Source organism: Cygnus olor, chromosome 8 (assembly GCF_009769625.2).
Source record: "Cygnus olor isolate bCygOlo1 chromosome 8, bCygOlo1.pri.v2, whole genome shotgun sequence".
In the NCBI taxonomy this organism is placed as follows: Eukaryota; Metazoa; Chordata; class Aves; order Anseriformes; family Anatidae; genus Cygnus; species Cygnus olor.
Window position 1 is genome coordinate 3,980,307 of NC_049176.1, and position 13,462 is coordinate 3,993,768.

General features: G+C 34.4%; 1 protein-coding gene across 11 annotated transcripts in view; it reads right to left on the reverse strand.

Moving 5' to 3' along the window:
- COL11A1 (collagen type XI alpha 1 chain) overlaps positions 1 to 13,462 on the reverse strand; it is a 235,611-nt gene that overhangs the window by 120,024 nt on the left and 102,125 nt on the right. For all 11 annotated transcript variants that reach the window (XR_005822190.1, XR_005822183.1, XR_005822184.1 and 8 more), the window contains 8 exons: positions 12,321 to 12,428; positions 10,920 to 11,027; positions 9,822 to 9,875; positions 7,351 to 7,404; positions 6,522 to 6,629; positions 3,482 to 3,535; positions 2,492 to 2,545; positions 2,336 to 2,389 (listed from right to left, as the gene is read on the reverse strand). Coding sequence is in view for 3 of the 11 variants with exons in the window: in XM_040565891.1 (XP_040421825.1) it covers positions 2,336 to 2,389; positions 2,492 to 2,545; positions 3,482 to 3,535; positions 6,522 to 6,629; positions 7,351 to 7,404; positions 9,822 to 9,875; positions 10,920 to 11,027; positions 12,321 to 12,428 (594 nt within the window). In the remaining 8 variants the exon portion in view is untranslated. The remainder of the gene's footprint in view (positions 1 to 2,335; positions 2,390 to 2,491; positions 2,546 to 3,481; positions 3,536 to 6,521; positions 6,630 to 7,350; positions 7,405 to 9,821; positions 9,876 to 10,919; positions 11,028 to 12,320; positions 12,429 to 13,462) is intronic.

Genomic DNA, 13,462 nt, shown 5'->3' on the forward strand with positions numbered 1-13,462 from the left:
CTGATTATTTTCTAGCTCAGTGGATTGATAAATAAACCTTTATATAAAACTACTCTGTTAGTAGAATGTTTAGCTAGTAGTGTCACGGATACACAAATCTGTGAAAGGATAACAGAATTTGCTTTCTGATTGTCATGGAGTGCTGAGGTAACAATATATTTTTATTCCAGAGGATTGTTTCTATTTGTAATTGTTAATAGGGGATTTTTTTTCCCCATTTTCCCATTAAACTTATGTATCCTTCATATCCTGTATGACCTGCATGCCCCTCATTCTGTGACAGTTCAATTAATGCAATGTGCATCTTTCTCATTTCCATGCAATGGAAAAGTATAAATCATAAAAGATGAAATTTAAACAAACCTCATACTGTAGATACCGAATTTTTTCTCATAGAAGCTAACGTCAGCATGATGACCTCACTAGGACCAAAACTTGGCCAAATGTAAATATTAAGTTAGATAAATGGAAGAAGATATGACTACCCAGATGAATTCCAGAATCAGATAATTAACAGATTATCAGAATTTTAGGGGCAATATTAACATACCCTTTAGAAAGGACACTTCAAAAGGTGAAGTTGCCTTTAGAAACTCTGGTATGTTTAATTAGACACACTTAATTTTGCAGTGATCTTAATGAACGATCCCTCTTAGTACTTAAAATTAATTTACTTCTGTGATAAAACATATTTTTAAATATGTCTGGTGGATGGATACTTCAGGTCAATACGCATTGAGTATGCTTTGTAAGAAAATTCATAATCTTCATTTCCTTATTATTTTCTGAACAGTAGTTTTACTTTCAACTGATGTAAACATCCAAGGCCCAGTTTTGCAAAGTTTTGAGCAATTTACTGGATATTTAGAACATCTGTATGTTAGGCCTTTGATATCAAATTAGAGATCAGCATGTGCTGGTACATTCTGTTTTTCCTCTTTTTCTTAATAATAAGCAGAACAAAGAGAATAATTGCTGGGTGGAAGCTGGTTTTAAGTGGTTCTGGTTGAGTGTAAATCTCAAAACTTCTAGACTGCTCCATGGAGGATACAGGCATTAATAATGCAAGGCTACATGCACGTTTGTACTGCAGATTTCTTTGAACATTTAGGCCTTCATGTGTACAGCAGAGGAACAAACAAGCTAGCTAAAAATACATGGCACTAAATGTGACAAAAATTGTTTATAATTTCACAGAAGGGGGCTTTGTATTAATGATAAAATATCTCCTTCTACTCCTCAACAATGACAGGAAGGATGCCAAAATATTTTTCCAATCAGCACTGCATTATATATCTACAGTATGATATATCTTCTGGGGGTGGGGGGGGGCACAGGCCAAAGCATGCTGACATAATAATAATATTAAAAAAAAAAAAAGATTGGGGAAAAAAAGTATGTGGGAAGAGGAGGAAAAGGGAAAAGGCTTTGGTTTTGTTTAAAAGCGTGAACAGTCCTCCCATTGCAGCGACTCAAAACCAAACTCCTCCTGACAGAAACAACTCTCCATTATTGGTCAGCTTGCAGAACTCATTAAATGGAACTGAAATTAAGAGGAAAGGAGTCCTAAGTAGGAAAACAAACAGTCATATGCTACAACTTGAGAAGGAGGAAGAAAGTAATTAGAAGAAATAAAACCTCCAAAATAATATACGTGGAAGCTTCTGTATGAATGCAGACAACACAGGAAATAAGCAAGAGGAAATAAAAATGACAACCAGGGATACACAAATCTGAATGTCATGTTGAATTAAATTTAGTGGGATGATTGTTGTGATTCTAAATCTGTTTGACAGATTTTCAACTAGCATAAATCATTTTCAAACCTTTAACTTTGTTGGAACTATATCTATTTCTATGAAGATCAAACACATATTGATGCTTCAGTTCTGCTTCACCTCACAGATATGTTTACCACAGATCCATTAGATAATATCTTATATTCTTAACCTTCCAGGAAGAAGGCTGCATGATATTCTAAGCCACAGCAGTATAAAATAAAAATAATACTGTTGAAGCTAATTATGTTACTTTAAACTATGTAACCAAGGAAATCACCGTAGCCTTACTTACTAATCCTTCCAAAAACTACATCTTCTCCCCCAAAGCTCTTGCCTAATACTTAAATAATTTTGTGATGTAAAATGTGAAAGAAAAAAAAACCACAACAATGGTAAATCAGCCATTAGAAGTATAGCTTGATCACTATTAATAATTATTAACGAAAGATGTTTGGGAACTGTAACATATCTGTATAGCACCAAAGAAGAATCGAAATATGTATTCCTATTCCAACGTTTTCTCCTTCTAGGTATGACATAATCAACATTCTCACCTTTTCACCAACACCTCCAACAGAGCCAATTGAGCCTGGTGGGCCTTGGGGACCCTGCAATGATAAAAGATGTTATTCCAAATACAGTTAGCCCAAAAATATTGCTTATTACTGAATTTCAAAAGCAATGTTAAGAGAAAATAAATTAATTCTTACATCAGCTCCATTAGGACCTTGGGGACCTCTTGGACCTGGAGGACCAGGTGGACCCTGTATCAAAGAGACAATTTGGTATATTTAAAATCATAAAATAAAAGTCCAGTGGGGCTTCTTTGGCCAACTATAAATAATATCCTCAATCTGTAAGAGACTTTTAATCTTTAGAGTGCTACAACAACAGCAGGGCTAGATTGCAGCCCACTGCATGAGTTCACAAAAATATCCAAGATACATAGTACATGAGCTGAAAATGATCTAATGATTAGGAATCATGAGGACTGTTTTCCCTGTGCATTACCTACATACCCTTTCCACTGCACAAAGACCTCAGAGTAGCTTATCTGTCTGGTAGCACCCATATGACCGTACTGTACCATGGTGACTACAGATGGGCAGTAAAAAAGCAGGCAGCCTTGGCATAAGGTGTTGGAGGCACACACAAAATGTAGATAGCTTGCAATTCTGTCAAGACCAGCACAGAAGGCATTGTGACAACAGCATAAACAGTTGAAGAATGTAGTCTCAAGATGACCCAGAGAAACAGAGTAAACATAACCAAATAATGTTTACCATCTTTTGGCATACAATTACAGTCCAATGGAAAAAGTGCCATTGATCTCTGATGCTATGGTGCAATGCCCTGAAGTTCCTATTTCAGAAAAGCAGTTCCAAATTCTCCAGTGCAGCGGTGTCTTTTCTCTTTCTTTCCTGACCCTGCTTGCCACTATCCTGTCAGGCAAACATGGCATTTGCTTTGCTACCTACTTTTCAGAGTATTTTCTTAAGTTATATAAATCTTCATCTTAGAGTTCAGATGGATGCAGGAAAGCAAAATAAATCCCAGAGACAGTTCAAAATGCACAAATGTTTCATGCTCAGGCAATGAATTCAGGAGTAGATTATCAAATTGTGAGCTACAAAGAAAAGACAATAATATAGGGATGACACTCATTGCCCCCAGAGTGACCAATGGGGACAAAGTCTTACCATTGGGCCCACATCACCATTTTCACCTTTTTCACCTGGTGGGCCAGGCAGACCCTAAAACACAGGGAAGAAATATGAAAACTATTAGCAGGGTATCTGGAATGATGAGATATAAATCAATATAAAACAATATATATACATGTGAAACTTGGGCGGGGAAGGGGGGAACAAAAAAAAAACACTATTTGTAATAAATAAACCTATAAATAAAATGAATTTTTAATATTACAGCAAATGTATATGTAGTCCTGGGCTGTTTAAACAAGGTGAATCAGAAAATTAAAAAAAAAAATTGGACACACATAAAAGCTAGGGTGGCTGACTTGAAAAACAGTGTCATCATTATCCAAAACCCAAGTGGGTGTTTGGATAATTTGATTTATGCTATGATACATATATATGTCAACAAAACATGATCAATGCAGCACAGTCAAGTGGCATGCAGAGATGTCTAAGCTACCTCAGTATTGGAAGCCGTAAAACTGCTTTAGCAAGGTGTCCAGTGGAGGTAATGAATCCTGCTGAGAGGCACTGCATTGCGTTATGCAAACATTCTTACAAGCAAAGTGTCCAAGTTTGTCTAGTAACAAACATCAAGAGAAGGAAACTGTAGATGATGCTAATACTGATACCTAGCATAATGTTCCCCCAGCTAGAAACACTATCACCACTAAGCTGGACAATCCTAAATGTAGGGTACTTGGCTTCTGTATCAAGCCAAGGAGTCCAGTAGCATTATAGTGATTTACGTTATATTAAGGTCTGGTTTTAAGTTTCATCTCCAGGGTTCTGCTACTTTCAAAGTATGTATCAAATATAACCAACCAGATTGGAAAGGGCAACTTGTCATCTTTGCTGCAAAGCTGTATAAAAATTAGGAAGTACGAACATAGCCAACACTATATCTATTTCTCAGCTGCCCTCCTACTTTGACACAATCTGAACTACAGAAAGACTTGTTAAAATTCAGAGGTATACCTTTTCTAAAATGATGTATGTCTCTGTTGTCTACTACAGTGAAAACTTGGCTGACCTGTCAGTGCCTTGTGGTTGTTGTGAAAGCTTATTTAGTACTAAACAATCAACATGAAAAAGCCAACATTAACTCATCAGATAATGCTGTTCTTTTTTTTGTTTGTTTTGTTTGTTTGTTTATCTATCTATCTATATGTATGTATGTATGTCCATTGCTTGTTTTAAAAGTTGCAGTCTCAGGTCCTGATTCCGCTAATTGTTAATGTAAATATTAAATTTAAAGCACATTTTATACTGTTTGCAGAGGCCATATTTATGAAACCTCAAAGGCAATTAAACATTTAATTGATATTTCTGTCTTTGAAAATATTCTCAAAAGCTATTCAGTGAACACCTAATTCTAACATTGAAAATCTCCAACTGATTTCAATGAATTGCTATTTCATTCATTATTGGACATGGTATTTTGGGAGTCTTTCCAGTTCCTTTTGGCAAGATGTTGTTGAGATGCTTGTCATTTTTATATTTCAATATTTAAGTAAAATTGCCATAAACTGTGAGATAACTTAGATATGTCAGTAGAGTTTTTCAGATTTTCTTGATTTTCTACTCCTTTTGTTAGAAATACCCTTCTTTAAAAATACTATAAAATATATTTTGAACAGTAAAGAAATTCATAGTTAAGGTAATAAATATTCACAATAACACGTTTTCACTTTTATGAACAAAAATACTTTTCCTTAATGCCCAATTTAAGTACTATCACTAGAATTTAATTGAAATAAGTGTAATAGAATTACCATGGAATATTATATATAAGAAAGAGAAAATTACTCCTCAATAGTTCATTATTACCATGAGAACTGTATTACTCGATAAAAGAAACTCCTAATTTCTCAATGGTACTTCATTACAATTAGCATTTTGGTCCATGGATCAACATACATAAAAGACAATCAGAATCAGAAAAATAATTCCTTGCTTTAAGTCTCAAGCTAATTGATTTTTATTTTTATGTAGCTTTGTGCTGATTAAACATAAAATGGGAAGGTAGAGTATACTAGTCTTTCCGAAAACATCACCTGAAACAGTATCCTAAATCTGAGAAAATAAAAAGGACAATTTCACTCTATAAAATGGTAAAAACCAACAATTCATAAGAAAATTTAGGAATCTTTTTTTTTTTCCTGATTGATTATTTCTGAAAATAAAGAAGTTTTCACTTTCAATGGCAACATGAATCTATACAAGACATACACGTCAGTGCAGTAATAAACCATTTACCTTCCATGAAGGTTTGCAATATTTTATAAACTTCACTAAGTTTTGTGAACCACATTGTGTAATACAGTTTAAAGTAATAATAGGTACAGATTAAGGTTTGGCTTACTGAGTCAGCTCACACATGGTAGATTGAGAGGAGACATATTCTTTAATATATTAATCACTATTGCTATCATTTTCCAATTTTCAAAGGAGAGTCCTGTATTATTTGTACTACAACTTAAAGCATGAATTAGAGATAGTTTCAAAGTGCTCTCTTCTCCAATGTTTTTGAGAGAAAGAAATGTGAAACTATAGGTATACTGCTAATGATGGCAGCAGTGTATAAACTTCATTGAGTTCTGCTAATCTTTCAGAACACAAATGATGGCTGTAATGGTATATCATTGAGAAATGCATTACATTGCCAAAACCTATTTTGAAAATGCGGCAAATGATTAGGACACATTAAATACTCCCCCAGGTTGAATTTTTTCTTTAAAATGTGTATCTCCAGTAAAAAAGTGCTCTTGATAAAACAGAAATTGTTTGACTCAATAAACAAATGAATTACTGAATGACATTCTAAAGCCTACAGTTGCCTGGAATTCAGTTTCAGAGCATCCTACCAATCTTCTTCAGCATTGAATCTGTTATTTGTGCATGAACGGTACGAATATGGGTTCTTTCAGTTCTTACTAACTGATACTACCATGTATTTAATAAAGACAATACTCATTCAGTTTCTAACACAGAAATAAGGCTTCTTACAGGTGGAGGGTAAAACATTAAATAAATTTACCTGCAATCCAATGGGGCCTGGGGGGCCAGGGAAGCCTCGAGGTCCTTCGTCACCTTTTTGCCCAAACATCCCTTGCTGACCTCTTGGGCCTGGCTCCCCATCACCTCCCTATTTGGAAAGAGCAAAAAGCAAAAATATCACAGGTCTGATAACAGAAGAAGCTCTTGTGATACCACTGGCAAAACAATTAAGAGAGGGTTCAGAATCAGCCCTAATATCTTTACAAATGCATGTACACCAACTTGATTGAATAAAATCTGTTATATAAACAGGATACCAGCATATGTCTTGGCAGGTCAAACAATACTACAAGTCTCACAAGAATTTTTTCCCTGAATACCTCTTCACTTTCACATCTGCATAAACTTTCTAGGTATTGAACACCTACATATTAGTAAAATATGAATAGCACATAGCTCTACCAACATTTATGGCAGAAGAATTCAAAACTTAAAAAAAAAAACAAAACTCATTTTGGTACTAGGTGTATTTTAAAAAGAGATTCTCTTTTAAATGCATTTAGTATCAAACTGATTTTACCATGGACTGTTATAAAAACATCAAACAAATTGGCTGAAAGGATGAGCCCTATTCATTACTTACACTATTTCATTTTTAATAATTCCTTCAAATTATGTCCTGCTGCAAATCAAGTAATAGATGTGCAAGCTTGTTTATAATAAACAACTGAATGTAAGGACACAGCAGTTAACAGTGATTTGAAGTCACTTCCTGAGCAAGGAGCACAAATTACCATGCGCTTCTCAGAACTTCTAAGTATCAGATGAGTTATAGGAATATTGTGGTTTGCTCTGAACAAGCTACTTACAGCTATACCAGGAGCACCAACAGGACCCTGAAGTCCTGGTGGACCTGGAGGACCCTGCAACAACAAAAGGAAAAGTTAGCAATTATGGCATCTGGAATGAGATTAATAGCAAATCTATTTACATGATCAAACACTATTAAATGTTTCTACATTTCTCCATAGAGAATGTAGTATTATTCACAAGTTTTTTCCATTCAGTACAAACAAGCGTTGTTTATTTAGCTCTCAAAGGCTCAGATTTTCATGTCTATAATAAACTTTAAACTGACATTTATTGCAAGCACTTACAATGTTTCAGAATATTTAAAATAGACTCTATGCAAAATTGAATGAAGATGAAAACTATTTTTTCAAAATTAGAAATATCAGACCTTTCAATGAGATTTCTGCAGAAAATGCCAACCTTTAAAGTATTACCTAACAATTCTCCTTTAAATAAAATACTTATTGTCTGGATTAGATTTATGAAATCGTAAATGTTTTTTTTGTGACAGCACAAAGTTTATTTTGACACCTATGAGGCATGAGAAAAATCTAATGTGAATGCTAAGTTCTTGTTGAGCACTGGGATCCACATTCCCTTTGATATTAAATCTTTTTTCATGAGAAGAAAAAATATCTCTGAGAAGAACTTAATCTTTTTCAGTCAGGGAGATTAGGAAAAGGGACTTCAGAGCCTGTTTCTTTTTTGGGGTTCTATGCATATTTTAGAACATCTTATTTTCTAGGGAGTCGGAAATTTCAAGCTATGTATTCCTTCTCTTTTATTCTGAGCTCCTTTTTTTCCTTTCATTTCATTTTTCCTTAACATATATATTACATATATCATGGCAAAAGGAGAAGCAAAGCTTTTTAGCCTGTATTGTGACATATCTAAATTAAAGGACTCCTAGGAATGCTCCTATAGAGTGGGAGCATTACCATGAGGAAGGGAATTAGCATGCACAACTTTTAAAATATTGGAATGCCCTTATTCTACACACTGTAGGATGCTTCTACCTCTTCCTTCATTTTATAGGGCCCAGAACAAGACATACATATTTTTAACCTCATTTGATACTCATTTTGATGCAAAATATTGTTTGAAGGTACTTTAATACTGACTAATGAGAAGTTATTTGGACACATGCTCAGACTCTCTTTTGCACTGCTCTGGAGGGCAAAAGGAGAGAGACTGATCAAAACTGCAAGAGATTATGCAAGACTATTTTCAGTATGAAGCAGGATTTGTTCAACAATTTGGTTACATGTATGTTTCTTGGAGAAATGTGTTTTATAATAGAACTGCTCTCTCATCCATATGTATGTTACAGGGCCTTGCAAACAGTTTATTATTAACACTTGTGATTTATCTAATACAATAGGATTGTGAATAGTATGTATTTTCAGCCCTGAAAACTGCAGAAGCAAGTCTTTCTCACATAAATTGTCGAAAAAGACAAGCCTATCTTTAAAAACAAAAAAAATCCTTGCAATTTTTCTGCACATTTTGTCTCAATATTTTTTTCTACAAAATTATCATAAAACTGTGAAATGCTTAAATTTGTATGCATAGTCCCACAAAACATCATCTAATTCTATGGAAGCCATAAATTTGCTGCAAATTTTAGAAGCAATCTACTTTTATGATGCTCTATATGTAGTTAGTCACAATAAGCTCAGTGTTTTCAAGACAGTAAATATGCTTAACTATGAATACCCCTGTGTTGACTTCTGAGTTTTGACAACTGTGAATGTTGGTGAAAAATAATATAAAACTGAATTTTGGGGTAAGAAACAAAACAAAACAAAATCTAATTTGATTCTTTCTTGCTTCAAATTTTGAAGTAGGAAAAGCTTGGAAAAGGAAGTGCTGTAGAAATAATTTTGAAGTTCAAAAACTGCTCAAATGAACTCAGTAGAAGCCTAATTAGTCCCAGGTTTACTGATGGGCCTAGTGATAGTATTAGAAAACTTGTATAAGGTATTTGCTGTTCTGAAATGTTGAAACCAGTTAAGTTCACTCTCCAATAATTAGGTATTTTTAAAATAATTTTAAACTGTATTAATAGATTTCTCTGCTAAGTCTTCATATTCATCATTATGGCTAAGAAGCTAAAGTTGGGTGTGTCACATAATCCAGAGAGTCAGCTTAAACGCAGTAAGACAATGTATACTCTTGGTCTTTCCAAGTTCAAATGCAAAATGTATAAATTAAAATAATATAGGAAGGGTGCTTAGGAATGTAGTTTAACCCATTTACTTTTTAATGATTCTGTAGGCTCAAGGAACACGATAAATACTAAACATTTATATTTAGTATTTAGTATATAAATAGTATATTTAGTATTTCTAATACTCTATTAAAACTCAACCTTATTTTGAAGAAGCATTTTAAAATGTGTCTTTGTTCCTATTTTTGTAGGTAGCAAAACTATATGAATACCTTTTATTTATGAAAAACAAAATGGACAAAGGATTTTGCTACTCACGTTTTCTCCCTTGTCACCTTTACTACCTTTTTGACCCGGTTCACCAATTTCACCCTGTAATTGAAAGTTAAAAGTTAGTTCTTGTTTAGAATGGCCTCCTTCACATTTAGCTGACACCAAAATCACAGTATCTTTAAAATGTTCTATTGATATGATTACTCTGTGTTGTGTGCTTCAGTTTCAAGTGTAAAGGCCTAACGGGTACAATTCTGCATCATTCAACAGTATGTCATATTAATCCAGATATTAACTTTTATACTGCAAAGGCCCAAAAGATGTAGCTTTGAAGTATAGTGATACTAAGTTCTAAATAACAGAAATTGTGTTCCTCACCTTTAATATGAACTTTTAACAACAGTACAGTGATTTACAGGCTTATCTATGTGACTGAATAATTGTTTCTTACTGCCATGTACAATATTTCAAAACTTTAATATGATTCATGTTGCTAGGAAAACATGTCAGGAAGAAAAGTTTCTTTACACAATTGAAAAAAAATAAATCTCAGAAAATACTCTCTGTGGGACAAATAACACTATAGCATTATAAAAATAAACCTCAAATTCTTTACCTATGTTAACTAACAGAACAGTGCTGAATCAAACAAACATGCAAGATGATCCTGAAAGGTGCTGTGTCCTGAATTCTGCCAGAAGTTAACAGAATATCTCTGCTGCAAGTACATTTTTCTAACAGCCTCAACCTATTACAAACGGTTCTAAATCACCATCCATTATTGAGAACATTTAATCTTACTCATTCCATAGACCAAATTTCTAAAATAGGCAAAAATCAATTTTGACGTCATGTGACTTGAGTTATTTTGCCACACTTTAATCCTTGTCCCTTTGCCAGGAAAAATGTTATTTTTCTAGCTCTTGAACACAAATCCCAGTCTGCTGTGGCATCTGTCACTCAGACATCTGATAACAGAAAGTTATGGTTTGTTTGTTTGTTTTTTAATTTTCAGTGTATTTGGGGAGTCTTAGGGGCAGGAATGAGTTGTTGAGTTGCTATATTTATTGTGAGGAGACCTGAAACCAGAAAACTGTACTTACAAACCTCACAGGTATATTAATGCCAGTTATAATGATTCACCTTGTCACCATCTTCGCCGGGAGAACCACTTGGACCAGCAGGACCAGGAAGCCCGACAGGACCTTGTACTCCATCACGTCCAGCTGGACCTTGAGGACCTTTTTCACCCTGGTTTTGAAGAAAAGGAACTGATCCACATTATCACAGGAGACGAACAAAGCTTGCAACTGCAGTGAATCACGTTAGCAATACGTAAATACAGTCCAACTCCACCCAAAGATGTTCCAGATAACACATGTCCTCGATTCAAGTAGAAACAGCAGTGAATTCAATGCCTATGTTCTCCTGTCCTCGCACACCTTCTAGAAAATGAGTTTACCAATATTCACAGTCATCAGAAAACCACAACATACAGACGTCATCTCTGTAATACAAGTCTTTAAAAGAATATATAAGCTTAGACATGCTCCTGTAACAACGAGATTACTAAATGGGTAAATTAATTCCAAAATTAAAATTAAAGATGTCGTAACTGACATATGAGTGCATGCAGGTTCACAGCTGTGATACAGATACTAGTTTTCTGAAACCTGACTTCCTCAAACATGTTTTGTGAGGAATTTCAAGTAACAAAAAGCCTCTGCTCTCAACAATTGCTGGCATTATGTTTTTTTTTGTCGTTGTTCTTTTTTTTTTTTTTTTTTTACTATGCATTTGCTGCTGATTGTTTGCCTTTTCTTTCCTGTGTATAATGCGAGTCCAAAAACATGATTTCATTTTAGGAAAGCATGTTTTGAGGTTCCACTAACTGAACTTAGAAAAACTAAGGAAAATGATATTACCTAAACATCCATAAAACTGACTTTGTAATAATTCAAAATTATCTGAATATTCTCTAAGCTATATAAAACTCATTTGCATATAAGTATAGAACTGAACGTGTACATCGTAAGGTTATTATCAGTTGTTTCACATTATCTGAAATGCTCTCAATGTATTCAACGAGAGAAAGAAGGAAGTTCAAAATATTTATAGGGATATTACAAAAGAAACAAACTTGAAAATGGCAGGATGAAATGACTGTAGTGTTTCAATAATGAGTACAACAAAACATTTTAAAAATCAACAGGTAGGAAACTGTAAATGGTAGAGAACGTATCAGAAAATTATGCTAAATAATAATGGAAGCTGAGGACAAATATACTTGTGCTCTACTGCAGAGTGGCTGGATACAAAATTTAAATGTAAGACTGATTTGAGAACCTTTCTTATTATAATCACTCACTGCTGTGATAATAACAAGTTTAACCCTTCGTGAGTGTTAGAGGGCATCACAATAAATGTTTTAGTATTTAATTAATTTGATACATTTAATAAGCAAATACCATAGTGGGAAAAAGTAATGTTCTGGAATGAAAAGTCTGTGCTATGCCAGTTTAATATGACTCTATGATTACTTACAGGAGCACCCTTCTCTCCTGCAGGGCCTGGAGGACCCTGAGGTCCAGGACGACCTGGTAGACCAATTGGACCAGCAGTGCCTGCTGCTCCACGTTCCCCTGGTGAACCCTGGGAAGAAATAAAAAAAAAAGTAAGAGAATTCTGATGTAGCTCTGATAGCTGTTGGTGGTATTCATAACTCAGGTCAACAATTCACATCTTTGCCAACAATGAAGAACACCTGTGCTACTCAGTGAGATTTCACAGTTGGTAGAAGGTACACATTCAGCATGTGTACAATTAAAGGCAAAAGCTGAAAGAACTAACCTGAAGTTTGCAGTTAATAGTTCTTCTTCAATACTAATCTGATTTTTTTACCTCTTCCTGTATTGTTCATCATAATAGGAATGTGCTTCAGCCTGTTTTCAAGATCTTTTCTTCCTGTGAGTTTCCGAAATACATTAACATACTATCTTGATGAAAGAATACCCACCATATGAAAACACAGAACTAACTAACCTACACCACAACCCTAAATTTCATCAGGTATTGTACTGTACATAGCTGCATTGATCAATATGTTTCTGCCTTTCAATTCACTTGTGCAAATCTCAAGTATAATGACTAATTTGATGTGTCATACAAAGGAGCTTGGATGCACTGGTATTTTCAGATAAGCACATATAAATTTTAAAACATTATACTGCAAATGAAAGGAGAAAAGAGAAGTGTATGTAGAAAAAACACTGGAACTGTGTATTCCAAAATTGTGTATTCCATAAAAAACAGCATGTACAGAGAGGTAGAAACATGATGGTCTCCTGCATACGGACAGAGTATGGAGAACGACAGAGCTTCTTTGTGCTTTTTTAGTACTGTCACTGGGGTAAGAACTCTAACAGGAAATCCAGCTTTGCAAGTCTTGACGCTAAGGATGTTGTACATCCTCCTCCTACTGCAATTCCAGTAGCTATGGCAGCAGGAAAAGAAAAACAGCTGAGTATTCTGTTCCATTATATTTGAGATATGGGCTAGTCTTGTGGCTACAAGTCTAAACTGTTTCACTAGCAGCAATACAGTTAACCTTGAAATTTGTGGACCTACTGGAAACTGAGAAACAAAGAGAACTGCCCTATACACTTCTACATTTTCGTATTTGATCT